The sequence below is a fragment of the Hippocampus guttulatus genome, chromosome 10 (assembly GCF_054856545.1).
Source record: "Hippocampus guttulatus isolate MCC_2025c chromosome 10, RoL_Hgut_1.0, whole genome shotgun sequence".
NCBI lineage: Eukaryota > Metazoa > Chordata > Actinopteri > Syngnathiformes > Syngnathidae > Hippocampus > Hippocampus guttulatus.
The window spans coordinates 1,708,408-1,736,373 of NC_141270.1; the positions used below are offsets into that span (position 1 = coordinate 1,708,408).

At 52.1% G+C, this 27,966-nt stretch overlaps 2 protein-coding genes and 2 long non-coding RNA genes across 7 annotated transcripts; 2 read left to right on the plus strand and 2 right to left on the minus strand.

Moving 5' to 3' along the window:
• The first annotated feature begins 263 nt into the window (after positions 1 to 263).
• Positions 264 to 2,075, plus strand: LOC147198843 (uncharacterized). Its single transcript, XR_015101958.1, has 3 exons — positions 264 to 435; positions 1,252 to 1,499; positions 1,572 to 2,075. It is a non-coding gene; the product is annotated as an uncharacterized LOC147198843 (long non-coding RNA).
• A 153-nt stretch (positions 2,076 to 2,228) lies between these two features.
• Positions 2,229 to 17,946, plus strand: LOC147198844 (uncharacterized). The gene is made up of 19 exons (XM_086121273.1): positions 2,229 to 2,383; positions 3,071 to 5,213; positions 5,379 to 5,487; positions 5,787 to 6,043; positions 6,175 to 6,374; positions 7,307 to 7,526; positions 7,675 to 7,883; positions 10,181 to 10,378; positions 10,452 to 10,532; positions 11,154 to 11,266; positions 11,346 to 11,404; positions 11,518 to 11,607; positions 13,195 to 13,238; positions 13,326 to 13,516; positions 14,251 to 14,321; positions 14,844 to 15,001; positions 15,508 to 15,652; positions 15,993 to 16,136; positions 16,423 to 17,946. Exons 2-19 carry the CDS (start codon positions 3,225 to 3,227, stop codon positions 16,735 to 16,737), a joined length of 4,593 nt encoding a protein of 1,530 aa, XP_085977399.1. The 5' UTR covers positions 2,229 to 2,383; positions 3,071 to 3,224; the 3' UTR covers positions 16,738 to 17,946.
• On the minus strand, positions 9,610 to 10,362 carry LOC147198845 (uncharacterized). The gene is made up of 2 exons (XR_015101957.1): positions 10,104 to 10,362; positions 9,610 to 9,972 (listed from the first exon to the last, which is right to left on the minus strand). It is a non-coding gene; the product is annotated as an uncharacterized LOC147198845 (long non-coding RNA).
• nfkb2 (nuclear factor of kappa light polypeptide gene enhancer in B-cells 2 (p49/p100)) lies at positions 17,006 to 27,537 on the minus strand. Of its 4 annotated transcripts, none has more exons than XM_086121274.1 (23): positions 27,468 to 27,530; positions 26,780 to 26,875; positions 26,076 to 26,115; positions 25,839 to 25,914; positions 25,711 to 25,751; positions 25,533 to 25,631; positions 25,304 to 25,455; positions 24,942 to 25,213; positions 24,748 to 24,852; positions 24,176 to 24,261; positions 23,953 to 24,091; positions 21,873 to 21,995; positions 21,655 to 21,804; positions 21,097 to 21,238; positions 20,887 to 21,001; positions 20,521 to 20,728; positions 20,044 to 20,213; positions 19,491 to 19,593; positions 19,127 to 19,299; positions 18,984 to 19,047; positions 18,690 to 18,859; positions 18,457 to 18,586; positions 17,006 to 17,258 (listed from the first exon to the last, which is right to left on the minus strand). In XM_086121274.1, the coding sequence occupies exons 3-23, from the start codon at positions 26,112 to 26,114 to the stop codon at positions 17,188 to 17,190; spliced, it is 2,628 nt and encodes an 875-aa protein (XP_085977400.1). In that variant the 5' UTR covers position 26,115; positions 26,780 to 26,875; positions 27,468 to 27,530; the 3' UTR covers positions 17,006 to 17,187. The 4 variants fall into 4 exon arrangements, 3 of the variants coding, with proteins under 3 accessions (XP_085977400.1, XP_085977402.1, XP_085977401.1); XM_086121276.1 differs by having other exon boundaries at positions 26,720 to 26,875; XM_086121275.1 differs by lacking the exon at positions 26,780 to 26,875 and having other exon boundaries at positions 27,468 to 27,537.
• Positions 27,538 to 27,966: the final 429 nt, after the last annotated feature.

Here is a 27,966-nt window from a genome sequence, read left to right on the forward strand (position 1 = left end):
AAAATGAAGAAATACATGAAAAATTAAATTCACCCCCCCCCCCAAAAAAGTCATTTTCCCCTCCCTTTGAATTCCTTGTAATTAATTTACTGTGATTCAATTGTCAATGAATTAATGAAATTATTTACCGTCATAATATTCTTGCTCGTATTTTGTTTTGGTGTTTAATTTTGTCCAACTTCCAACATTCCTCAAATGCACCATGACGCCGAACGTCTCGACGGCTCGTCACCGTGTCGTCACGCGTTGGACCCGGAAGTTAGAGTCACCGTGGAAACATGAGAGGAGAACGTCAAATGAAAACACAACTCTCCCGCCTAATGGAACCGAACCGCTGCGTACAAAGCCGCAGGGCGGCAGGCGGGTTCTGAGTTCTGACAGCACAGCTGACCCCTCCAGACACCCCGAACAACAACAACACCACCACCACCCGAGGTGAGTCCGACAAGAGCACTGACTGTTTAAGATTCTCGAGGCGCTCTACACCGAACCCAAGTTGATTCTACCTTCTTTAGTTCTACTACTATTTGGACCTGTTCAACTTCAATTTGGACACCCAGTACATTTGCAACGTGCTCTGGCTGAATTTGAACTTGTTGAAGTTGAACGTGGGCTCATTGAATTTGGACCAGTTCTAGTGAATTGGACATGACCTTGCTTTAGTTGAGGTTGCACGTCTTCTGGTTGGTTTTGGATCAGGTCTAGTTGAGTGTCTCATGTGTTTGTACAGTTAGGGCCTGTTCTGGTTGGAGCACCATTGTACCATATTCCTGTTGAATTTGTGGAATTGAACACTGTTGATTAGAGACGTGATGTTGGAAGTCAGTGGACGCGTTCTTATCGAACGCCGACGGCAGTCTGCTGAGAAAAAGAGAGACGAGCGGTTCCGTGTGGGAAAAGTTCCTCTCGACAGACACATGAAAGGGTTCCATGTGAAAGGAGTTGCTGGTGTTTGCGACATGGAAGAAAAGGCTTTATTTGATCACAAAGAGAAGAAAGTCTATTTTCAGTAAGTGCATCATTTTGGATGGATCAGTCGTTCTTCTCTCAGCGGGTGCAGTTGATGGTAAGCACGCTGCAAACTTCTTATTGACAGTGCACGTGTCTAACATCAAAGTCCAGTTGCAATGACCAACAACGACAATAATTCTGAAGCATATTGAGACTCAATTTTTATGCGACTACTACCTGAAATGAATGTGAATGACCCTGACAATGAGGCCAAATGCAGAAGTTCCACTTTCACTTCAGCTGTCTACAATTCCTGACCATGCTTTCTCGGATGTCACTTCCCGGATCTGATGCAGAAATAATATGGGCCCAGCCTGGAACCGATGTGGAACTGGTCTAGAACTGGTCAAGAACTGTTCTGAAAACGCCCGGAATCTGTAAGAATATTTTTGGCTCCTCATTTTGGAGCAATTGAGAAGTTGAGCATATGGCGAAGCCTGTGATGACGACCTCATCAATGACCTCGTCACCCCCTCACTTCCTGAAATGTGAGTGACATGTTCAAGCATGCGTGAAAGATGATGACATTTGTTAATCATCCATCTTTCCATTGTCTATAGCCCTTCTCCTCATGAGGGTGGCGGGCGCGCCGGAGCCTTTTCCAGCTGAATTGGGGCGAGAGGCAGGGCACACCCTGGACTGGTCACCAGTTAATCGCAAGGCACATACAGACCAGCAATCTCTCCCAGTCACATGACGAACTCGGCACAAGTCAGAGTGTTTAACCAAGCATAACGTGGATGATTTTAGAATGTGTGTGAGTAGCTGGAAAAAACCCACTCCAGCGCCAGGAGAAAATGCAAACTGCACACGGCAAGGTGGGAGATGAGAGCAAGCCCTGAAAGTCAGAAATGTGAGCCAAACATGTGAACCGCTCAACCAATGCGCCGGAACATAGGGACATCATTTGATTCAAGTGAAATCTGAACTCCTACAGCCCGGAATGCCTCTCAAATATGCTCTTTAGTGATTGGTGGCCCCGCCTTGTGAAAGGACACGGTAAACTACAGGCACCAAGTGAGCAGCGTGACACCACGGCCAGGGGCGTGGCCAGGGGTGCTCGAGTGCAGGTGTATTCGTGGAATGCTCAGGAATTAGCATCTGCCCCCCCCCCCTCCCCCACCCACGCTGACTGCTAAGATGCCTTGTGACATATGTCAGCGTCGCTCACTCTGCACCGGCCGCAAGGACAGACGGCGAGCCCCGCCATTGGCTACCAGGCGGCCCCGAGGAAAAGAGGCGGGGTCAGGCTGATTGATAAAGCAGGAAGAGGCGGTGCCCAGTCATCACACAACAAGTGAGAGAAGAGGAATAGCCGCCACCACTGTGTTGCTATGGTAACGCAGAGGACATGACAGCAGAGGACACACAGGTAAGCTAACGGCTCCACTCGCGGCGACATCATGACTACCTCAGCTGCCTGTTTGTGTGTGTGTGTGTGTGTGTGTGTGTGTGTGTGAGTGCGTGCGGGCACATACGAGTGAGAGACAGAGTATGTGCACCTTTGCATAAATGTGTGTGTGTGTGTGCATTTGTGTGAGTGTGCGAGAGAATTTGTGAGAGGTAATCCTATTAGCCTTCTATTTGTGTTCCGCAAAAGTCGCACTAAGTGTCTTCTTATCTGTGTGTGTGTGTGTGTGTGTGTGAGTGTGTGAGAGTTGAAGTGTAGGTTGACTTGCAAGAACTTAGAATTAGTGACATGCAACAAACAGGTGTCTTGTTTCTGACTGGTGCAGCAGCACTTTGAGCATTGATTGACAGGCGATGTCAGCCGGGTGGGTGGGGCTTCAGTGGGTTTCTTCAGAAAGCGATCACGCTGCGTGACTTGAGTGACGAACATGTGAAATTGACTTTTCAACGTCGTGTTCATCTTTTCCTCCCGAAGGCATCCTCTACTCTGTCTGTGAGACGGGCGACGCCAGCTCGGTGCATGCTGGGAAGATTTGATACGATATGAAAATCAATACAAGCGTTGCGCACCAGAAGCCATAGAACAGACGTGTCACTTTGCGATGTCGTCCTTCCCTATCTAATGAGAACGTTTCTTCTTCTTCTGCAGCTTGACACAATGACAACGGAACATTCCCGGTGCTCCAGTGACACCGCAGACTCTCTTCCAAGCCTTTAGCCTTTGATTGCGGACCAGGTGGTCCAGAACCGTCAGCAAAGGTCTTCAGAGAAAAAAAGGAGCCTGGGGCATTTGAGGTGTTAAAATGTCCCAGTCGGGAAAAGTTCTGCACCTGTATGTTGAGGTGCGGTCTGCGGGTGAAGAAGAAGGAAGGGTTCCAGGGATCGGAGATGATGGAAGGGGTCACCTGATCCTTCAGTGTCCGGATGTTCTCCCTCAGTCTCAAAGGAGCTCCGTCCTTTCCAGCCCCAACCGAAGTCCGGACCATTCCCCACGTACCCACCGCCGAATGCCAGGTGGGCTCCAGAGCTCCTCTCCCTCCATCTCGTCCGCCAGGCACTCGGTTAGCCCGCAGGGCCGACATCCGGACAGCCTGGATTCGTCTGCTTACTTTCACCAGGAGGAGATGCTACCCGACGCGTTTGAGGACTTGCTTCAGGTCCTTACATGCGCAACCACCAGTCAAGGACATCAGTACTCGGGAGCTCTTGCCCCGTCGTCCGATGCGTACCCCTATCAAAGGCGGAAGCTTACCGACCCTCCGTCAGCGTTCGGGCGCATAAATGAACCTTCGACACCCACTTTCCACCGCCGGTCCTGCGATGTCCAAGGGTCGGGCGCTCAGGAGAGGAAATCGTCTGTGGTGACCTTCGGGTATATTGAGAAAGCCAATGTTCATATGACGGGTGACCGCCGACCGAGCGATCCGTTAGGATCCGGCAGCCGGGTCGGACGGGCTGAACCCTGCCCGGTTCACCATCGCCCCTCTACCAATCCGGGCTCTCCTTTCCTGCACAGAGATGCGATCGCTCGAGATGCCACCTACCGCGCCCTGGAAGAGTTTGGCTCACCGGAATTGCGGCGGCGCTTTGCAGGTCGCGGCAACGAGAACTACAACCCGACCTTGCCGCGAAACCACAAGTGGCCAACTTGCCGTTCATGGGCGGGGTCGCCGATCCTGCCCCACGGTACCCTCACTTTGCCATCCGGCGCTCGGCTCAGAGACCTCGATAGGGGAGGCTGTCAGAACTCCCCCGACGGGTCGGGGAGAAGCTCCGAGTCCAATCGGCTGCGTGCGCACCCCGGGTTCTCCCCCCACACAGCGGCTCGGACATCGGCGGATCATTCTCACGGCGCTCTCCAGATCCAGCAGTCTTCTTGGTCGGGGGACCAAAGTCCCAGACTGTCCGGCAGATTTCAACCACCTTTACCAGCTGGACGGCCTACGGATATCCAGCACGGTGTCCCGAGCAGCAGAGCAAATGGTGTGCGAAGCTCCTCCCCGTTTTCCAATGTTGACACTTTTTGGGGACATCAAAGTCCCTCTCCAACGCCTTCCCCGTCGGAGTCTTTGAGGTCACTCAGTCCAAGCGTCGGAGAGTCATTGCTTCAAAAACCCCAACCGCTTTCCGATCTTTATGAGGACCCCTCCTTGGATCCGCTGCGGGAAAACGAACCGAAGCCACAGTGGAAGCCGGACAAAACCAAACTTCAAGTGGAACCGGAAAGCGTCTCGCATGCCTTGAGCAGGAAAGGACCCCGCTCACCTGCGGCTTCTCATTTGCATGTCTTAACCCCACGCCCGGAGCAGAATTCAAACTCCGCTCAGCATCCGCCCCTCCCGCACCATCGCCACCGAGCGGCGCTCTCGACTGGAGAGCGCAGAGCTTCAGGCTGGGAGCCCAAGCGGCGCGATCGCTCACACAGCCCCGACGCCTCTAGTGGACTCGCCTCCTGGCAAACAGTCGAAGCTTCATCCTCCTCACGGAAAGAGCTCAAGAAGACCAGTCCAGTCCAAGACAGGCTGCAAGTCTGTCAGCAAAAGTCCCGGCGCTTTGCTGCAAGACCCAACGAAAAGAGTTTCCGAAAGCAAGGTGAAGACGAGGCAAGACGGGATCATTGCGCACCCGTCGGGCATTTGTCCGCGACTCGGCAGGAAAATGTTCAGGATCTCAACAAGGTTGTCGGGACGTCCTCGCGGAGCTCCAGCGGGCTGACGGGAAGCTTGGGTGAAGGAAGCGTGTCTCCTGAAAGCTGGAGCCGGTCTAGCTGCGATCTAGGCTCTGGGATCCAGGTCGGAGTTTGCTCACCTTTGACCCCCGTGCACGGAAATCTCATGTTTGCCGTGTTGAGCTAGCCAATGACAAAAAGAGAAACACAACACACGAGCTAATTTTAGGTTTGAATATTTTTGATCGCCACGGTTTATTAACAGCACACCTATGTTGACTATTTTCAGTCAGGCCAAAGTTCAGACGTGAGTCTGCCTTCGAGATCACAGAAAATCGCCCAGGCCAAGTGGAACTTCCTGTTTGGAGCACAGAGCCAGGAAGACAGCAGCAATAAAGGTCACATGTTTACACACATACACACACAAAACCAGCCTAATTTACATATGATTTGCATACTATAGCGGTGTGCTGCTGCTGGTTGAAGTCCCATTTATGAAACTTCAATGTTTTAAAGCCAATTAGCTCAAGCTTAGGAATGCTATTGTTAGCTTAGTTACCGACACCTGTTCACAGATATAAAATATGTGACGTCAAAAATGTTCCTATCTAACATATGTCCAAAAAAAACCCCGCAAAACATTCAACACTTGTGACATGTAACATTTCATACGGGCTGCTTTTCGTCTTGAGTTCAGGCAGTCCTCGGCCCGCTGCGTCCTCGCTGAGCCCCGCCCCCGCCAAGACGCCCAATCAGAGGCGGGGTGGGAGGGCCGTCCAGCCTCAAAGGTCATCTCATCACCAAAAAGTTCGGCAGATCGAGGTGGAACTGCTCACCTCCGACCCGGGAGACTCGGCCCCCGAGACGGGCGTGGTTCGGCGCAGCGTCAAATATTCCGAGACGGACCTGGACCACGTGCCGCTGCGCTGCTACCGAGAAACTGACCTGGACGAGGTGACGTGTCTGCCGCGTCTGCATCAAAATCAAAATAAACATCATCATCGATTTTGCTCACAAATTAGACATCCTCTGCCTCTTGTAAGCGCGGTGACAGGGCTGATATGGCGGAGTTTGTATCGGCACAGGTGATGCGGGCGGAGGCGGCCGAGGAGGATCCCGACGAGGCTTTGCCGAGGGCCTGTCGGAGTGAGGGAGGGCCGATGGAGGAGGAGGACGAGGAGGAGGATGGCCTGGCGAACCGGCCGAGCGCCCGCGTGCGGGGAGAGCGCCAGAGGCAGAAGGCCGCCTCCCACCATGACAGTGGCTTCAGTCTATTGCTGAAGGGGTGAGAGGTCATATCAGTGATAGATCATACCTGATGATGAAAGTGTACCGATGATCTCGATGACGCTCTCTCGCTCTCTCTGTCCGGGGCGGCGCGCTCAAAACGTGAACCCAAACGAACCCGGAAAGCTGGAGATAGTGAGTTGGTGATTTTGTAGTGCGGTCAGATTTAGGAGGGACTATAGACCGCAGAATGCTCTCAACGTATCCCGCTGTGCATCTCAAACAAGGATGCTATCAAATATATCCCATCGGGCTTTACGGCGATACAGCAGCATGATTTTCCGTTCGTGGGTATGAGACAAATGCATGACTCGTGGCCAGAAATCTCTTTCAGATTAGGGAGGACGCGAGCTTTGAACACTACAATGGATTTAGAAATGAACTTATTTATTCAATACGGTTTTTCTTACGGAAGGTCCCGCCCCCTGACATCGGGCAATGGCATTCACGGCACTTGAGTCGGGTCCCAAAGTCAATTTTAGTCTGACTGATGACTCAACCAAAAACGCTCTCGTCTTTCTGTATGGTGTGAGGGTTGCTTTCCGAAACCTCCTACCATGCATGCATGGAAATTCGCCAAACTGTGACCATTTATTTATTTTACCATTGGTGTATATCTTAAAGCTTAATGTGTGCAACATCAATACAAAATATGCACGTGAGGTACAAGACTTATTTTTTCCCCACCGCTGTAGTATCCGTGACTTTGCGCATGGACAGTACGGTCGGAAAGGCGGAGCCTGGCCCGGTGAGTGACGTGGGAGTCGGCCAATGGCAACGTAGAGTTGGCGCTTGTCACCTCAGGACAGTGACCGTGCATCTCGTGTAGGAATGTAGTCGATGAGCACGATACCCAAAGGGCCATATATAATGAGGACGATTCCGAACACGGGCAAAGCCGTCCGACGCTGACGCGGTCTTCCCGTTCAGGACGTCGGAGGTGAAAGGCCCGTCGGCGGCGGGCGCCGGCGTCCCCCTCCGGCCGTCCGACAGCCACCTGGATTCTTTCAGTCGCCATTTTGAAAGCATTATGGAGGGCCACCGGGCCAAAGGAACCTCCTTCAGCAGCCTGGACAGCGTCGACCTGCTCACCTCGGGATCCACGTCCGTCTTCACCTTTGACCTGCCCACGCTCACCCCTGAAATCCAGGTTGGTGCACCCTCTCCTCCCTTTTTCGCTTTTGCTCGCTGGGGACTCTTGGCTCTTCCGATTGCTTTTTGCTCATGTTGTCTGTTTGCAACAGTTCCTTCTTCTGGCGTTGGTTGCTTTTCAAATCATTTCTGGCCGCCGGTTGCAGAGTCAGATCTGCGAGAGCGCCAAGAACATCATCCAGCTGAGCTTCGCCCCTTTGTCAAAGGCGGGCGAGCCCGCCGCCCGCTCGGAAGTCTCCTTGCGAGCGTGCTCCGAGGACGACGGCTCCGAGGCGAAAGAGCCGTTGCGGCGCTCCATCCTCAAAGACGGCTTCCGCAAAACCAGCTCGGCGCCGTCGCTCCACGCGGCTGCCAGGTGAGTCTTGAACATTATTTGCGACGTTATTAGTGCCTCACGTCAAACTCGCGTCAAGGTGCGTCGGCCGCGTGTACAGCAGACGGCTCAAGTGCAATTGTGGTCAAATGATGAGTTTAATCATCGTTTAAGCTCATTTTCATCCAAGAAAAGTCGCGTGAAGGAGGTCAACGCGTTATTACGTTATTGTTCAGCGACGACAATGAACTCCAAGCTCAGTTAAAGCTGCAAGCAAGAGAAAAACATCTGCTCGCAGTCCTTTTTTTTCCGAGGCCAGTCCTCGAAACGATCGTCGGTAATCGCAGCATCGATCCACTTTTTGCGCACCCACTTCACATCGGCTTTGAATGCTATGCTCGGGGTTCGCCAAAGTCGGGCTGTGTAAAAAAGGAAAAAAAAGCGAGAGAAAAATGGACAAGGCAACTTCTTGTTCACTTTCAGGCAAGGCCTCCAGACTTTTTGTATCTCCTCCTCACTTGATGGGCACATGAGCACAAATTGGTGTCCACTGGTCAAAATGGTGTTCAGGTGGATTCTTTTTTTTTTTTAATATTCAAACTTTCCAGAGGGCAGGAGTGACTTGTAGTGGACGCCCACACAAGAGTGCGTTTGGGGCATGATTTTGACCCCCCCGCCCCCCCCCCCGAAACCCCAAAGGCCATTCATTTGTTTGAGGAGTCTCGAACCTGCTGCATTAACAGCTCTCAACCACCTGATGGCACCAGATGTGAAACGTATTTTGCATGGGTCTTTTCTCGAGCAGCAAAAAAAAAAAAACACAGCCAATGACTCCAAATGAAAGGAGAGTGACACGTACTGCTGCCCCTCGTTGAAATCTAATGCTTGTGAGAAGATGAAGGCGGCATCCCTGCCGGTGGGCCACACCCCCCTGGAGCCAGATGAACTTGAGGAGGAAATTCCAGATGGAAAACTCCCCCACGTCGGCTCTCCCGTGACCCGTGTAGCGGAATGCTTAGCAGACGTCGGCAAGAACGAGATGCGATGGAGGAGCGGAGGGGAACAAACGCTTGTTGTTGTTCTCGATGATGTCAATTACCTGCTGCGCCGACGACTTCCGGCAAGCGCGCAAAGAAGCAACTGCAGGAAGGCCGAGAGGACAAACGGGGGAGGAAGATCTTCCCCTCCCACTGACGCCCGGCACCCGCTCCACAACCTCAGCCGGGCCGCTCCGAGAACGAGCGTTGCACGGGAACAGTCGCGAGGACGAGGACGACCAAAGACCAAGGGTGGAAAAGAAAAAGTAGAATCAGCAAAAGGACAAGCGGACAAAAAGCCGAAAGGGCAAAAAGCAGGAGAAGCTGTTGTGATGGCCGCGGTTGCCATGGATAGGGATGAGATCCAAGGCCGGGCGTGTTGGCGGGTGCGGCGGCCATGCTGACATGGCACGCTACCTGCTATGCTGGGGGGGCGGGGCTCTGGAGGACGCCTACCTCCATGCCCCGATCGCTGTGTACAGGTCAGACGATGAGGCGCTCGCACTTTTTATTTGGGCCGCTGGCTTTCTTCTTCCTCCCGCTCGCGCCTCTGGCTCAAATTCTTTCGCAGATGGATGACAAAGCTTCCGTCGGGTGCTCTGTCGGTCTGCCTGCCTGTCTTTTGGTCTGTCTACTGTACTGTGGTTTACGCCTTGTATTTCTGCGTGTGACACAAGCAGGTTGCATGGCAGTCATGTGACACTGGCAAGTAGGAGGAGCCATGATGCGCGTTGTGTTACACACTCCACTAGAATGCATCTTTATTGATTTTATGCTTTCCGGAACCTTTAATATAACATAAAAAGAACACCTGCGGTGTTATGTCGGCTGAGCCGCGGCTTTTTGATGATGCTACATCGCGCCAAGCCTGCCGGCGCGTCCTGCTGGATAAAGGGGGGGGGGGGGGGGATGCGCGTGGTGTATTTCCTGTGTGTTGTCTCGACACAATGCTCCGGAGGGCGACAGGAGGACTCGCCGAAGTCAACTTCCTGTTTGACATCCTCCTCCTTTGTGGGCGCAAGAAAGAGGAAGCCTCGCCGCGCAATGTCGCTCCGCTTCGCCCAACGGGGCGGGCGGCCTTCCCTGACTCGTGTCTGCCGACGGCAAGGCGGACAGATTGACCATAATGCAGTGTGCCCTCCGTCGCCTCCATCATCGCATTCTCGCGTCCTTTGTGAACGTGTGACATTCACACTGTGTTGCCATGGCAACCGCACACACTCACCCGCGGACCGAAGAAAGTTTGAAGAACGACGACGACGCACAAAAACGGCAATGGAAAGTGTTCTTTCTTCCTGTCAGGGAGCGCGTGGCCAACCGGCCCCCCGAGCTGCTGTACCCGCAGGCCGACGTGGCGGAGCGACTGGCGCGCGGCGACCACGGGGACGCGCTGGCCAACGGCGCCAAGGCCGACCCGCAGGCCGCGAAACGCCTCGCCGAGCGCCTCTATCGGCTGCAAGGCTTCCGCAAGTCTGATGTGTCGTCGCACCTCGGCAAAAAGTCGGTCTGCATGCGTCTGCGCGGGCGTGGCACAGATGTATTATGTAACACGCGTGCGTGTGTGTCTTGGCAGTAACGACTTCAGTCAGAGGGTGGCGGAAGAATATCTCTGCAACTTTGACTTCAACGGTCTAGCCATCGACCAAGCGCTCAGGTTGGCAGCACACAGAGCCGTCATCCACATTGCAGGCGTCAACCTGTGGCTCGGGGGCCAGAGCCGGCCCGCCGTATCATTTTATGGGGCCCGCGCAGGCCACTTCTTGTTTCTTGCAACACTGACTGTTTAGAGATTACGAATCCCACCTTTCAAATACGTTGGAAAATTCACACACAATCAGAAAGAACGTTCTCGTGCTGCTTCAGAGCTGGTCACTTGAATCGGGTGTGTTGGAGATGGACAACAGGCAGGACAGCGGCCCTTCGGGCCCAATGCTGCACATGCCTGCTTTAAACGATGCATTGAACACATCCTGTGCAGCAACACATGTAGACCAACGATCAGTCACTATGACAAGTGCCATACCAATTAGCTAAGAGAAATGGACTGGACATTTCCATTATTTTCAGTGGGAAGAGATGATTTGAGATGCTAGTCTTTTGAGTTACGAGCGTGGTGACAAAAAGGAATTCAACTCCAGTTTCAGGGCACCACCGAACATCATCATCACACACTCGACATCATCCACATGCCTCATGAACTATCTGCGCGATATAATTCACTAGTGCGTCTCCGTCCGGTGATGTCATCGTAATGATGTCATGATCTTCCTTCCAGAATCTTCCTGAGCAAGTTCACGCTGATGGGAGAAACTCAAGAGCGAGAGCGGGTCCTCGCTCACTTTTCCAGAAGATACGTCGCCTGTAACCCCCGCAGCCACCCTGCCCAAGGTGCGCGGCGCTACACATGCACGCGCATGCACGCACGCACACACCTCATGTTGTTGTTGCTGTTGTTGTCGTCTCTCAGACAGCGTCCACACGCTGACTTGTGCTCTGATGCTGTTGAATGTTGATCTCCATGGAAACGTGAGTGTGACTGACAGCTTGTGCTTGTGGAGAAATGTCGGGAATAAGTGTCCTGACCAACGGGTGCGACTGTCTGTGTGTGTGTGTGTGCGTCTGTGTTTGTGTGCTTGCAGAATGTCGGCAAGAGGATGTCCTGCAGTCAGTTCATCTCCAACCTGGAAGGTCTGAACAATGGAAGAGACTTTCCTAAAGATATGCTGAAGGTGATGGATGCTCTGTCATCCAATTGCAGCACACCAATGGCAATGACACACACACACGCACACAAACTGAGATCTGTTTGTGTATGTGTGTGGATTTACAACAGACAAGAGTTAGTCTTTAGCAACGTGTCCCTAATATTGTGACCCACTGTTGCTACTGAAGAGACAAAACGGAAGGCACACCTGTCACGACAGTGGAGCCCCCCCCCCCCCCACACCCCTCCTGCAATACTTTGCACTTCCAGTGACTTAGCCAACACATCCTGCGTGATTGGCAGCCGAGGGGGCGGGCCACGGCTGGCGTCCGTGCGTGGTGATTGGCTGCAGCTGTTGAGGGAAAATGCGCAGTGAGAGAGAGGAAAGACGTGAGGAGAGCGAGAGAGAGGGTGAGAGAGAGAGTGTCTCTCCCCGCCACTCGAGTCACAGCGCCAGAGGAAGAGGGGGCGGAAGAGCCTTTTCCTGCAGGGGGAAGGAAGAACTTTGTCGTCTTTTTTGACGAGTCCGGGTCCAGACGAACATCGGCCATTTTAGGCAGGGATTGAATGGTCTGCAGAGGGGCGTGGACGGCGACACGTGGCCACGCCTACCTCGCCATCGCCTTCCTGCAAAGGAGCCCGAGTGTGGTCCAACCACCTGAGGGCGCCGCTGCCGCCTCCCAACGACCACCAGAGGGCGACGTTGTGATCCAAGCGCTGGAGCGCGGCCAAACGGCACAACCGCCATCTTGTGGCCATTTTCCCGTGCCACGCGGAAGTCATTGAAGTTTCTCCTTTTCGTTTATTTACTTTCCCCCCATTCGACGGCAGCTGAAGCGACATGATCGGCGTCAACAGCATCCAGTCGGCGAGCCGTCTGCGTTCGCGTTCGTTGGGTTCGGTGCGGAGCGCCCGCGATTCTCGAGACCCGCAATCGTTCCGGCGCTCCAGGACGCCGCGGTCGCGCTCGCTCAAGCCACTGGCCTTTCCCGATCTGCTGGGTCAAACGCAGGAGGAGGCGCCCAGGAACGCCAAGCAAAAGACTGACAAGAAGAAGAAGGTAGAGCAGGAAGAGCATCCATCCATCCATCCATCCATCCATCCGGCCAGCCAATCGAAGGCAGGGCACGCGATGGCCTGCTGGCCAGTCAATGTCAGACTGATCCGACTGGTCGTGGCACATGTAGAGGAAACGTGTTTTGGGAATTTGGGAGTAAAACGCCACTTTGGCAAGAGGACAAAATTCCAGATTAGAGCCCCAATTTTGTCAACAGCGAGCCGGATGTGCATCTCACTTGGGTCAGCAGATCTTGTTTAGGGGACAATTGCAGCGGCGGCGTTCTGGGATGCTCCTTGTGGTGTTTGCTAGCTCACTTGTGTGCTTCAGGGTTCTTACGCGACGATGCAAAAGTTGCGATGTCGACAATCATTTGGCGGCAAATTGACCTCTTAAGAATCAGAATGTTACAGATGGATTTGGTCAGGTTTTGACCGAGAAGCCTCGGGAAAAGTCTCGAATGTTGAAAGCGCGAAGGCGTAGGAACGCTTGGGCTGTGTTTGCTGGTTGGTGGCTGATGCTAAGCTAACTTGCGCGCTATGCGTTTGTTTGCAGTCGTTGTATGCGTCCATCAAGAACGACAAACTCCAGTGGACCATGTGAGTTTCTTAACTCAAGCTTCGTCCAGTCCATGCCGCGCACTGAGGGAGGAGGCATTTTCCTTCATGTTGTCGTTTTCCCCCCAGCGACGAGGAGGAGCTGCGGACGTCCGCGTCGGACTCGGCCGACGGCCGAACGGACTCCGCCTCCCACACGCTGAAGCGAGCGGGGATGGGCCGCAACCAGCTGGCGGCTGCGGCGCAGCGGGCCGACGGCGAGCTGTATAAGAGCGGCTTCCTGGTGCGCAAAGTCCACGCCGACGCAGACGGCAAGAAAAGTACGCACGCGTCTCTTCCTTTCCCGCTCGGCAACTTGCGAATCTCTCCACGGTGACCCGACATACGCGGCGTTGCCAATGCGACTCCCCGCGCGGTGCTTGGGAAGCGGGGAATGAATGGATGAGGGCAGGGGTAATCATTCCTTCTTTCTCGAGTGCTGAGATTTACATTTCTGATGGTATTCAAAATTGCCGCATTACGGTGCTCCTGAGACATTCAAACCAAACCGTCGTTTTCCTTGAGTCGCTCAAATCGTGCGTCCTAATTGCCGTGGGAGAAATCAGACCACTCGATTCGACGGTATGCGCCGCGCCAAGCGAACGCGGCTCACAGACAGATGGCAGCCGACACTTGAACTTCGCCTCTCATCTCATGACTTGACTTTGCGCCTTTGATTTTTCGAACCTTTCAAATGTTTTTGGACGCTCGCAGAAATAAAATGTCCTGTTCGTTACAGCGCACGACGCACTTTGATGCATGCCGCTAGACAAACAAACAAACAATATTTGCCTTCCGCGGCATCATCCTCTCCCTTTGGATGTCAAAAGAGTTTTCGTGGCCCCTGGTGTTTTCTCCGTGTGTGCGCGTTAGATGGCCGAAATGCCTCTTTGAGTATTTCAGGTCGCCGAGCCCGAGCCCGAGCCCTGACCCGCGCACGGACAAGCGCTGCGCAAGGCGGATGGCATCCTCGAGAAAGGCACGTCTAACTTGTGGCCATGCTTTTGTGTGGCAGCGGCGCGGGGCAAACGAGGCTGGAAGTCCTTCTACGCCACCTTGAAGGGTCGCGTGCTCTACCTGCAGAAGGTAACGGAAAAGTGGAGAGCGCCCCCTAGCGGCCTGCTGGTGACGGCTGCAGCTGTCCACTCCTTTTAGAATCGACGGGTAACTTTGACGGATTCATTTTTGCATCGAGGTGACTTTCAAGTTTTTTTTTTTTCGTTCAGCCACCTGCCGGTGACCCCATCTGCGGCCCCTTCTCAAGGATTCTCTTTTATTTCTTCCTCGCCCTCTAATGGGGTTGATATCAGCAGATGTCATTAATATTTGTCTGCTGTGGTCATGTGAAGCCCTTTGAGAGCTTTTGTAATTTAAGCGCTGTAGAAATGAATGTGGTTAGTTGTTGATGGATCAATTGTCTTTTCGAAACACTTAATTGCTTACTAAAACAGCTGTTGATTAATTGTTGCACCTCTAAATCATTCATCGAGGACCAAAATCAACCAAGTCGATCGTGGATTAGAGAAGCACGCCGGCAACTCATCACCGGGAGAATGGACGACCGGATGAGCGGCGGATGAACCGCTTGCGCTGATGTGTGTTTGGCAGGACGAGTACGGCGCCGAGCGCCAGCTGACGGAGGACGACGTGAAGAACGGCGTGTCGCTGCACCACGCGCTGGCCATGAGAGCCGCCGACTACGCCAAGCGGCCCAACGTCTTCTACCTGCGCACCGCCGACTGGAGGGTCTTCCTCATGCAGGCGCCGTAAGGGAGCCGCCCCTTGCCGCTCGGCAAAACCGGAAAAACCTGTGACGCCTTTGTGTGATCTACCTTGAAATACTCCAGCGTAGCTTAGCGTAGCGTAGCAGCCCGGCCTACGCGCTCAACAAACACAAGTGCATCGCCATTTCCGAGTCTTCATTGGATAGCACAGGAAAGTGTTGCAAAAGTTGCGATTGCTTGTAAGCGTGGTTTCAACAGGAGCGCTGCAATTCAATGTAGCAAAAGTCTTGACACCCTCGATTGCAACCTGTTGCACGTAGGCCTTCTGTCAAAAGGATGGCCAAGTTGTAAAGCATTCAAAGGGAGCCATTTTGAAAGCTGAAGTGCACATCTGCGCTGCTGGAAAGTGCTGTAAGATAACTGCCGTCGTCCTTAAATGGGACCAAGCAACCCTTCCCATGATCGGGAGGCCCGGAACATTTGTTGCACTTTTGTTTAGCGCGCCGTGGCCGTCTGCCGCTAAGGCGTGCGCCTCTCTCCCCTGTCAGGTCGCGCGAGGACATGCGATCGTGGATCACCCGCATCAACGTGGTGGCGGCCATGTTCTCGGCTCCGCCCTTTCCGCCCGCCATCGGATCGCAGAAGCGCTTTGCTCGCCCCCTGCTGCCCGGCTCCACCACCAAATTGTCGCAGGTGGCACGCACACGCCATTTCTTGTTGCACGAATCACACTTTTTGCTTTGTATTGTGTGCTCAAAACCAAGACGGCCAATGTTCCCTCTCAGCTGCGCGCGTGAGCAAGTGCGCACTTCTCCCACACTCTCAGCGCACACGGTGACAGCTGCCGCGCACCACGCACACCCTGCATTTCTACACTCATTCCTTCAGTTCCACCCCACTTTAATCTACAAACAGTACACCACACCAGTGGTGCGGCCGAGGGTCACCCCACCCCATCATTCCTTGCTTCCTCCCTTCCTTCCTTTCGGACACCCCGCGGTGCGGTTGACATTTTATTTGTTTTGTGCGGCAGGGCGAGCAGGCAGCGTCTCACGAGGCTCGCTTCCGGGCGGCGTCCTCTGACCTGGACGAGCTGGTTGGCGCCGCGCCGGACCGCAAGGTTAAAGGTCGCGAGTTGGACGAGCAGAAAGCGCGACGAGAGTATTTGGAGTTTGAGGTGAGGGATGCGCTTCTTCAGAATGACAACAGATTCAAAAATATTTTGTAACTCACATTGTCTCGAGTCTATTTAAGTGGGCCTTCATCACTTGCATAAGTCAAGGAGGGTTGCTAAAAAGAGTAAATATTCCACAACTTAATGGTCACTGTTTCAAGATGTGAGACACTGACACCTATCACAACCACGGCAGTATAAAAAAAAAAGTGTCTACCATTATCGAGCTTTTTAATAATTTATGACTAGACGTGAAGTTCCGTATCAATGAACGTCTTTTCCCACCCAGAAAACGCGTTACGGTACATACGCCATGCTGCTGCGCGCCAAGATGTCCGCCGGTGAGGAGGACTTGGCGGCCTTCGAGGCGCGACTCTTTGAGGACGGTGGTGGCAGTGGCCCGCAGAGGGCGCACTTCAGCCCCTCGCCGCCGCAGCACGCGGACGGGAAAGAGAAGACGCGCGGCGCCAAAAGTTTAAAGGTCGCCTCCTCGCATTTGCTCTGCGACAGCGGCGCCCGGCAAGAAGAGGAAAGCGGGAAGAATGAGGACACGCCACGGCCGCAAGCTTCCAAGTTGGCATCCAGACAGGAAGTGACGCCGTGAGGAGCGCGCACAGCGACGCATCGTGGGAAAAAAGGCGGAAGAGGAGGACGTGCTTCGTCTAAGACTTTGACGCCAGCGCTCTTTTTCCCTTCCTTGTCTTCGTCTGATGCTGTCGCCATGGCAACAGATGGGGAGCAACTCACCGTGGCAACCACTCAACACGGCACGAACGACTGTCGTCACGGCAACGGGAGAAATCCTCATCGTCCGGACCAAAATAATCACCGCCACAGGTGCACGTGCAGATCGACACACTTGTACACACACATACAGCTGTCGGATATATTTATTGATCATCATGCACACGTCAACAGTCGGCAACATATATTTCAAGAATGAAACGTTGACGCTCAACACAAAAACGTTTGTCATCTTAACGGACGACCGGAAAACATTTTTTTTTTTCTCGAGCGAGTGAGTGACGTCACAGCCGTGTCACCTTGATGCTGCTCAGTGATTGGCCGCAGGCGGCTGCTCGTCTTCTATCGGCTGACTGCTGAAGCCGCTGTCCACTGTCGATTCTGATATGAGCAAAGACAACAAACACCCTTCTTCATCATCATCAGAATCATCATAGAGTGGTGCCTTGAGATATGAGTTTTAGCACGCTCCTTTCTCATGTTTCTTTTCCACATTGTAAATGATGGATGCGACCCCCCCCCCAAAAAAAAGACAACAAACATTTGCAATAACATCAATCAATAGAATATAAACAAGTGAAGCATTTGTGCATCATGATTTCATGCTTCAAATCAATTTGTCATGCTGCCTGCCTTGGCCACTGTGGGGCAGTATTATGCCATCCCGCAGACACAAATGAAGAAGAGTCACCACGACTCTCAGTGACTCGGTACGGGGCAATAATATTAGTCGCTCTTCGCAGAGGATAAATAATGTACACCTTTTGTCTGTCTACATGTGTTACGGCACTGTTTGTGTTCAAAAATCCATTGCCCCATAAGCTTTCGACGCCACGACTATCAATTCTAATCATTAGCCCGTCTTGGGCATTTTCCATTGTGTGTTAGCATTCAGCTAGCAGGGGCAAATTGTTTGAAATCGTGACTGTCTTTGTTTTCAAACTGCGTTTTGCACTCAACTTGGCCAAGTCCTGTCCAGATGTGAAATGGAAATCCAACTTGATATTCACGTTTCACATTTTCTTGCTGTACTTTCTCAAACATCACGCATAAAACAGATAAAGATCAATGTGCACGTTATTTCTATAAATCCATGCCAGTGTTCACATTTTCAAATGATCACTTGCATCACTTGTCGCATCAGTGGTGAGCTTTTCACCAATTTAGCAGAATTAAAACTACAGCTGACAATGAAAACGGGACATATCAGAACTGGGCAACGTCGGTCTTCCATAATGCCTACACTGGCCTGAAACGATCCTCGCTGTCGGTGTAAGCATGTTGACTTGACAAATGTTTATTTTCACGAGGCAGCAAAGTAATCGCTAGCTAGCGAGGTCATTCCAAAGAGAGGGACCAGCAACGGAAAAGGCTCCATCCCCTCTGAGCTTAGGCTTAGTTTTCGGTACTTCTAATAGCTTCTGGTCCGCATACCCGAGGCACCGGGTGGGTGCGGAAGACCTCACAGAGTTACGGTGGGGCGGGGCCATTTCAAGATTTGAGAAAAATAAAAATAAAAAATCAAACAATCTGAAAAAGAACTCTAAAATGTATCGGGAGCTTGCGTGTATGTCAGCACCTTGTCTGAGTTTGTCTGGCGGCGGCGCGTGCGCGTCAGGGCGATGGTGGCGGCGCAGCAGGCGGACGCCCTCGTGTACCCCCAGCGACTCCAAGGCCTCCAGCACATCTTCCACGGGACCGCCGCCAAGCTGTGCGCACACGCCGCCGTGATAGTGACAAAAGATTTAGGATGAGGAAAGGGGGCGGCGACGATGTTGATTAGCAGGTCAAGCGGGGATGTGGCGTCCTGACCTGGTAGTGTTGCAGGAGGCTGTGGCAGGGGGCGGGGCTATCCTGGTAGAGGTGAGCCAGCGTCATCATTCCCAGTTTGTCGGCCAGCTTGTTCCACGGAACGCCGGCGTCGCTCAGTGCATCCACCAGCTCACGCAGCGTGCACGCGTCCACCTGCCAACGCTCCCCATCTAAGCACGTCACAAAGACCACGGCCACTTTTTACTTGCAAAGGAACGCCGGATTGACACGCGAACGACACGTAGAAAGCGACGACACGCAAAGGACGCGTGATAACGCGAGCCTGAGACGAACCTGCTTTGTCTTTGATCTTGTTGGAGACGTGACGAGCGGACGCGGACGTCAGCAGCTTCCTAACCTGTCGCGTCAGACGGCGGAACGTTTACGCCGCGGTGGACAGCCAGACGGCGCTTTTACTTTGAAGGAGAGTTGGCTACCTTGTGACATTTGGCCAGATCCAGCGCCGTGTGACCGCCCACTCGTCTCTTCCGGCAGCCGATTGGCTGCCAGGATACTTTGGCCCCCGCCTCCTCTTCCTCACGCTCTTCGTCGTCGTCATCAGAGGAGCTTAAGACGAGCGGCTCGTCGTTCTCCGCGTCTTTGTCGGCACCTGAACGCAAAACCGGTCGCTGCGTGTAAGAGAGTCGCCGTCTCCCAAGTGGCGTTGTCACGTCCTTGCGATCTCGTGAAAGGTCGCGAGAGTGTACTCTGCCTTCTTGATCTTGGGAAACGGCTCGTGGCCCCCCCGCGCCTGCCTGTGTGCGCGTGTGGGTACGAGACGCAGGCTGTGTGCGCGCATACCGGCAGCCAGCAGAACGGAGCACAGTGTGTGCGCGTGGGCGGCAGCCGCCAGGTGAAGAGGCGTGTTTCCTCCAAAAGTGCGTGCGTTCACGTCCGCCTTCAACTGCAAGAGGAAAACTGTCATGATTCGGTTTGGGACCAACAGGGGGCACTGTAGGGCTCCCCCTGCAGCTGTACACCTGTTGGTCATTAGGTAATCGGTGCTTTAAAAGGACTCCCAGCCCGACCATTTGCTCTTTGCTACTGTCATGTTCGTTTGTTTGCTGTTCCTTTGCTGCTGTCAGGTTTGTTTCGGTCATGTTTTGGTCACGGTTCTGTTTTAGCTTGAGTTGCAATTTTTGTTTGCTGCTTTGGACTATGATTGTTTATGGATTTTGTTTTCTCTGTGTTTTATCAATACACTTCTTCAAGTACACCCTGCTCCTCCCTCCTGCCTGCTTTTTGGGGTCCACCTCCACCACCACCACCACGCACGCAACGTGACACAAACAAGAGAGGATCACGCACAGTAGGACTTCCTCCAAAAGCGCCGAGGCGGCGTGTACACGCTTACCTCCGTGACCAGCGTGCAGGCGACCTTGAGGAGGTTTTGATTGATGGCCATGTGCAGAGCCGTGTGTCCGCCTTTCAGCTCGGGTGCGTTGACCTTGGCGCCGCTCTCCACCAGCAGGCGCAGACAACGGTGACCGTCGCGACGAACCGCCAGGTGAAGCGGGGCCAAACCTGACGCGACGACACACGCAAATGACACGTGGCCACATGTGGCGAGACCGCCAAAACGTCACATGCTCGCGTGTGTAAATGGCAGATGATGAATGACGCGTGAAGGGCGTGTGTGTGACAACAATTAACGAACGGTGAACAACACATGAATGACGCACACTGCTGACAGGTGAACGACACCTCGTGTCACTTGAATGACATACGTGCCGAAATGTTTTGACGGCACATAATGCCTCGTGAATGATGACAGAGGTGACGATAACGCATTTTAAACGCACGTCTCCCCCCCCCCCCCCCCCCCACTCACCGTGGTAATCGGCCGCGGTCAAGAGGTGGGCGTGTCTTTCCCCCAGGTTGGCCAGCGCGGCGCGTAGCGTGGCGACGTCGCCGCCCAGCGCCGCCAGGTGCAGCGGGCAGCGGCCGTCTCGGTCCCGCAGGCCGGGGTCCGCCCCCGCCCTCATCAGGGCCTCCACAACGCACGGCTGACGCATCAGCACTGCCAAGTGGAGTGCCGTCTGACAGTCAAATCGCACACATGCGTTACGTGCGTTGGCCACACCGTCACTTAGCCGTTCACGTGATTTAATCGGAGACGCATTTCACGAGTCCACCGAATTCGTTTTGCGCGGTCACGTGACGCATCGGCGGTGTTCCATTTCGCGGCAGGACCGACCTGCTGCAGATGGTTGGCGACGTCGAGTACATGCCCCCGCCCGCTGCTTTGCAAGGTGTCAATCAACTCGCAGGTGACAGCCATCTGCTGGTGGATGATTGACAGGTGCAGGGGACTGCGGGAGGAAAAGAGGCGGGACATTAGAAAGGAAGTGGGGGCCAGCGATGGCTAGGGGGGGACGGGGGGGGGGGGGGGGGGAGTCTGACTGACGTGTCTCCGCCGGCGTCCCGCATGGCGCAAAGGCGTCCGTGCAGGCGCAGAAGAAAGCGAGCGTCGCCGCTTGCGCAGTAGCGCAGGAGGGCGGCGCGCGCCTGACGACTGGCGCCGGACGCTCCGGCCTGGAAAGCGGCAGCTGCGGATGAGACGCGTGACAGCACGGGAACCGTCAATAACGCATGATGCGACGCATGAATAACCTGTGCTACGTGAACCACACGAAACGGGGAAAAAAAATGCCTGAGCACACAAATGGCAACCGATGACATCACATGCCAATGAACACGCACGTCACATGACGCATCAAGACGTGATTGACATGTCGGGCTCAGAGATGTGCAGACTGGCTCAAGTAAACATGGTGAAGCCGCATTTAGCGGTTACGCTACACGCAAATGGAAATGGCGACCAACGGAAGTGGAGTCTGCCCTGAGTGTAAATGCATTTAAATCCAGGTTAAAACTTTGACTTAAGATGTGCGCCTGTCTACGATGCACGGTGACCTCTGAACGACGCTTCACGTGACGACACGTGCGCAGGGAGGTCACGTACCGATGATTGACAGTTGCCTCTGTTGGGGGGCGGAGCCCACCATGTGCGCTCCCCCTCCTCCTCCAAAGCGGCCGACGTTTCCCGAGTAGAAAACTCCGCCCCCTCCTGCTCCGCCCACCGCACCGTTCATGTGCTGGCTGAAGTGAAAACCTCAAAGAGACAAACCGCCAAAGGGTTCACGTTTGCTTTTTGGCATTGGCGGTTCGCATGAGTCTCACCTTCACCCGTGGCACCTCCCCCTCCAAAGCCGCCACCGGCTCCTCCGCCTCGTTCACCGCCTCCTCGCCAGGGCTCGTAGTGTGGGAGGGGCTTCTGTTTCTTCTTCAGCACCTCCTCTTTGTCTGAACAGGATGGAAAAGCAAAGAGGAAGATTTGATTTTCAAGGTGCATTTATTCAACGATTAAAAGCGAAAGTTTCCAATTCCAAAGGCTCAGAAGACTCCAAAGAAAACGAAAACAAGCACCACTTGTGCCTGATTTCTGTGTCTCGATTGGAATCGGTCACAGATTAAAAAAAAAAAAAAAAGAATCGGTGGCGGACCCTCAGGGCAATAAATTTAATTCATTTTATTTTATTTTCATAAATATGTAAACAAATTTATTTTCTGTATTCTTTACGTCATATTATTTCCACTTAGTCGAGTGGCTTTCAATGTTATTTAAAATAACATTGAAAGCCACTTGATAAATAACTTATTATGGTAGAGATTTTAACCAATCATATTTCAGCTATCTTGTGTTGCCAGGTAAATTAAACTTGCTCGGGGGCCTTCAGATTAAACAGAGCGGGCCCCTGTGCGCTGTAAATGAACGGGCATAGTCAGGTTGCAATAGCCAATCAGATCACGAGTCTGCGCACCGGGGCCAGCTGGAATGGTTTAGCGCCTGCTAGAGGGAGCTATCACTGCATTTTAACCCAAAATGGCCGAAGAAGAAGACGTCGATCTGGTCGCAGAACTACTTTCCACACAATTTTCAAGACGGACCTTCCACGAAAAGCTGGATATTGTGCGAAGAGGTCACCCAACTCCTGCGCTAGTTAGCCTGTCCCAGCAAGGAAAAGGCTTTGTCCGTCATTTTCAGACGAGCAATTATGAACGGTACCCGTGGCTCGCAGCCTCTGAGAAACGCTCAGAAATTGTACAGCTGGAAATGCTGATTGCTTGCAACGGACCGATTTGGTGTTTGGAGCCACACTGGATTTACCCATTGAAGTTGTTTTACCAAGGCAACAAGGAAACATCAGAGCACGGCTGGGCACTTACAAACTACGGTGCGTTTAAAAAACGTTTGGGGACACTCGCGTAGATGTGGAGCTCAGTGAACAGACACTACATTGGTGAGTAAATGAATTTTATTTTACATTTCTTCTTGTCATTGTATTTCGTTAGTATTAAATTAATGGTAACGAAATAAAATGACAAAGATACAAAAATGTATCAAATAAATCTGCTCACCTGCAATTTATAATGGCGCATTGTAGTCACCTTCGTGCACGAAAGTTCGTTTGGTTTGTTTATTGAACATAAAACATATACAGTAATAATTTGACAGAAAATAAGGTAAATAAAATAGTAAAAAAGAAAGAAATCAGTCTTCATTTAACAGTTATGTTCGAGGGAGTAGGAAGAAGTAAAAAAACGTATCTAGTCCTACCCCGTTATGTGTTTATATCTAATAAATCATTTTTATATCAATCAGAAAAGAAAGGAAGAAAGAAGTGTCCATTAAGGCTCATACTTTACCCTCCTTCAATCTCAGCTGCTCAACATTTTCAGTTATTTGCTGTTGTATCGCCGATTTTCAAAATGCAAATGATCTGTTTACTTTATTTTCAAAGAATAGTTTGTTTTGTTATTGTTTGGTTGGTGTCTTATATGAAACTGCGACATTGCGCAATTTATTGGACAGACTTGTTTAAGATCACGCGGCGTCATTTGGGTGGCATTTTATTTAGTATTTTTAAATCATCTTTTTATTTTTGACAATATCGATAAATTTAGTTTCCTGCTCTTAATTGTGAATGCATACTTGATGGTTTTAAATGCTCCTGAAATTAAGTGCTGCTTGACGAGCCTTTTCCTGTATTGTGGTAATGTATGTGACGTCACTGAAGGCCTATGGTTGAAATGTACGGCCCGCCACTGAAAAGAATACATCAAAGATATGAAGTCCTTATGTGTGTACCAAGCCTAAGGCTCCACGATTGTGCGATTCTCCTTAAGCAACTTGGGACAAAGAACCATCGTGCACATTTGGTAGCGCAGGAGGACGGGGGAGCAAGGTGAAGAAGCTGACCTTGAACGTGTGGTATGTACGTGAAGTGTTTGGGGTCGCTGCAGTCTCCCGCCTTTTTCCTCTTGAGTTGCAAGAATACGGTGACGGGCCGCTCGAGCTCGGCGGTGTGGTACGGCGGCGTCTTGAACACGATGGCGTACTGAGGAAGGAAGGAAGGGAGGGCGCAGCCCGAGGTCACGCTAGCTCTCGAAGCGCGGCTGCGGCGAAGCGACCTTTGACTCGCCTGCTTGTGGACGTCCGTCGGAGCAAAGTCGCCGAACGCCTCCCAGCCGCCGTCCTCGTCCTCGTAGAAGCGGATCTCGATGTCGTCTGCGGCGAAGATTCACGGGGCCTTCGATCAGCATCTTTGCGTCACTCCACGTGTCAGGATGAGCATGTGTACAGCGGCCTAACTAGTGGATTGGCGGCCAACCGCTGACCAATGAGGAACCCGGCTCGCCTGCCAATTAGCCCGCCCGCGCCTGTGAAGTGACTCAAGATGGCGCCACGCCTTGACGCGAGGAAACCCGGCCCCTCGCCTCCCACCACATTTGCGACAATTTCAAGGATTGTGTGCGATTTTCGTAAGTGAATACTTTCACATCATCTCCACCACCTCACGCTGCCCTTGTTAGCTTGAGCTTCAGATTGCATCGGTTTGACACGTTTGTGAATCGTTCCTCGGGGGAAAAAAAAAAAGAAAGGGCTTTGCTCACAATTGCCTGTCAAAGTACGAGTGGAATTGGTCCTCGGCATCGGTATCAGTGGATCCTCGTACTGGGAAAAAAAATGCAACGCGACATGCCTACTCGGCACCTTTTTGGACTTTGTCACAGAGGAGGAAGATCTCGTCTCCTCCGAGCACGGATCCGCACGTCTTGTCTATGCGGGAGATCTTCAGGTTGGACGCGTTGGGAGATTCTGGCAGGAGGAAAAAAAAAAACCGAGAGAGGGGTGAACGGCCGAGGGGCGGGGCCTTGCGAGTGGCGAGCGGCGCGGACGGGACCCACTGCTGTCATAGATGGGGTTGGACACGACGGCCTTGAGCGCTCGCGTGAAACCTCCGTTGCTGTCTTTGAGGAAGGCGGTGAACTTCAGCCTGACGATGTTGAGGTCCACCATCTTTGACAGCTCCTTGGCCTCCTTGCTCAGGGCGCTCTCCTCCGCCGCCGTCAGGTGGGCCGAGCCTCCCCGACGGCGACGCCACTCGTCTCGCAGACGACGCGTCAGAACCTCCACCACGCCTTTCTTGGTCACGTGGAGGATGCCCAGATTGCTGAAACTGCAACCAGTTGACCGCAGAGACCGGGATGTCAAAAGTGACAAAGGCAAAGGCGTCAAAAATGACGTGAAAGGCGAGAAGGATACTGACGAGGCGGTCAGGTCGTTGGGTCCCACGTCCAGGGTGCATGTCCCGTTCTCGTTGCAGTGACGTCCCACCAGGCTGTGAGCGTGCACACGCGGCGGGTCCATGTGGGTCACCAACTGGACCTCCACGCGCGCGTGACCCACATAGTTGTTGATCTGGCACACGTGCGGAAGGAGTCAGCGTCAGATGTCAACCAAAACCTTTGGGGGGGCCGGTGGGCAGCGGAGCTCACCTTGACGGTGGGGTACGTCCTTCTGTTCTTCTCGCTGGAGGCACCCGGCAGGCCCCCGTGCGACGGACCCTCGCACTCGTAACGAAAGCGAAAGCCACGCTGGCAAAAGGTTTGCAAGAAGAAGAAGATGACGATGGCTCGTCCTCGGCGTTGGACTGCTAGCTCGTTAGCTGCTCACCTGTTTGGGCTCCTCGATGATTTGGATGTAAGGGCCGTGTGCTGAAACGCCAACGTGCGCCGGAAACTAGTTAGCGGAGGCGCGTGGCTGCGACGTTGACGATGTCATCACCGCAAGACCGAGATTACCTGTCTCAGGTATGTAGGCTTCGGTCTTCACATCCACGGGAGGAATGTATTCATACGGCGTCAAGTTGAACTGGAACTGAGACCGCCACGCACATGTCAATCACACTGCGTTAGCAACAGTCTGCATTAGCAACACGCTAATCGACATGCCCTATTGTGAACATGCTACTTTAGCACCGATGTGACATGAGCATGTTGACCAGTCGTTAGCCCAATCAAAAGAAGGCAAAAACTCACGTCGCTGTCGTAGCCGTTGATCAATTGAGCGTCCGTCATTCTGGTGCGGGCGTGCGTATGAGCGAGCAGAGAAGAAGAAGAAAATGAGTGTGACTTTCACATGACTCGATTGCTTCCTGCCATCGCCACATTAGGAAAGCCCCATTCATCATCATTTTCTTTGCTGTCCTTTTCGCACTTCCAATGTGTTGCATTGTAAAAGGTCGTATTGTGAAATGCGTTCTTCCGGATAATTGGATATTCTTTAATGTTATCACTTTATTTTAATTAAATATTTAAGCATTTTTACTTTAACAACGTCAAACCTTTTTTTAAAAAACTTACTATATTTATTTAAGGCCCTTATAAATAAAATGTATTATTATTATTTCTAGTGTTTTATGAAATTTATTTTTAAAGTTTTTTTACCAAGCCAATTTATATTTCACAATGTCCTTTTCCACAACGGGCTTCTTCGTCATTTTGTTTTTTCAGCACAATGACTTCATTGGTCCATTCTTAGGCGGAGACGGTTTTACACAGACATGAGCAGGAGCGTGTGTATCGATTCAAGCATGTCGAGTCCTCACAAAGGCGGAGAAGTCAGTTTCGGAGTGACTCAGAGAAGCTGCAAACCGTTTGCAGAGGTAATGTAAGGCCGTTACTTTGGTTTGAGAGAGGGCTGCAGCAGCGTGTTTTGGATGAGGTGATCTCAGGAATTTCACCTTACAGTCCAGCATCGACGCTACCAAACGGTAATGCTGGTGACCACGCTCAGAGGTCCGACCCACTAACTTGGACTGAAAGACCAAGTTATTGTGCTGAAAAAAAATGACATTTTGAAATCAGAAGGATAATATATATTTTTTAAACTGTACAAACGTATATTATTTCATATAAATATTTGGAAAGAAATAAAAAGTCATTTTTTAAGAGTTTAACATCAGTATAAACGTTATGAAATATAATATACAGTATATTTTCATACAAATTCCATATTAAAACACATTTCATATGACCTCATCTTACAATACAATGGCCATATTATGTGTTTGTCTTTTAGTCATCAAATTTCAAAATGTTTTATTTAAGTTTGACACGTCAATAACGTTGTGGTACTAGCGTCCCTTAGTGGTCAGAATGTGTAGCTAGGGAGCACCCCCACAATCGCCGCACGCATTCGTGAGTCGGGTACAGCGGGACTTTATCAAAAGTCACATGTAAGAATGCAGCCAAATCCCTTTTGCGAGTAATTGCTCAACTCTCAGCATGTTATTGATCGCTATTGACTAATGCCTGATGAGTGGGTTTGGCAATAGGGATAGGCAGGGGTTATATTGTAATCTCCTTCTTATTATTATGTTGATCAATCAAAAAGTAATGTGGCTGAGATGATAAAAGAGTGTTTTTTACCTGCCTCTGCCGACGTGCGAGTAAGTTGTTGAAACTCCAAATATCTGCAAATCGAAAATAAAACAGGAAAGAAACCAGATGTACTTCCCGTCAGAACTTTCACAATAGCGTTTTAAGGTCCAACGTCTGTCTTTTCTTCACTTGATGCAATTGAGTAAACTCAAGTCACATCATTTGTGGTTCACTTGACAGTGACACACTTCTCAAAAAAAGCTCCAGCAAAGATTATCATCCAAGATTTGACAACGGCGAAGGCTCGACGCCACTCGTAACAATATACTCTTATTTTGAAAGGAATGCTTAGTTAGCGGAAACACAGTTCGCGCTCACCACCGCAGTCGGGCGGAGGAAACGGCGTTGCCAGCGCAACCGCCAGCCTGTCAGTCAGAGCGGAAAGCCCCGCAGATGGCGGGGAATTCCGGACCTAGTACGAAGCTCTGATTGGTGCACAGACGTAAGCCCCGCCCGGCTGGAAGTTTTGCGCCACGGGACATAATGA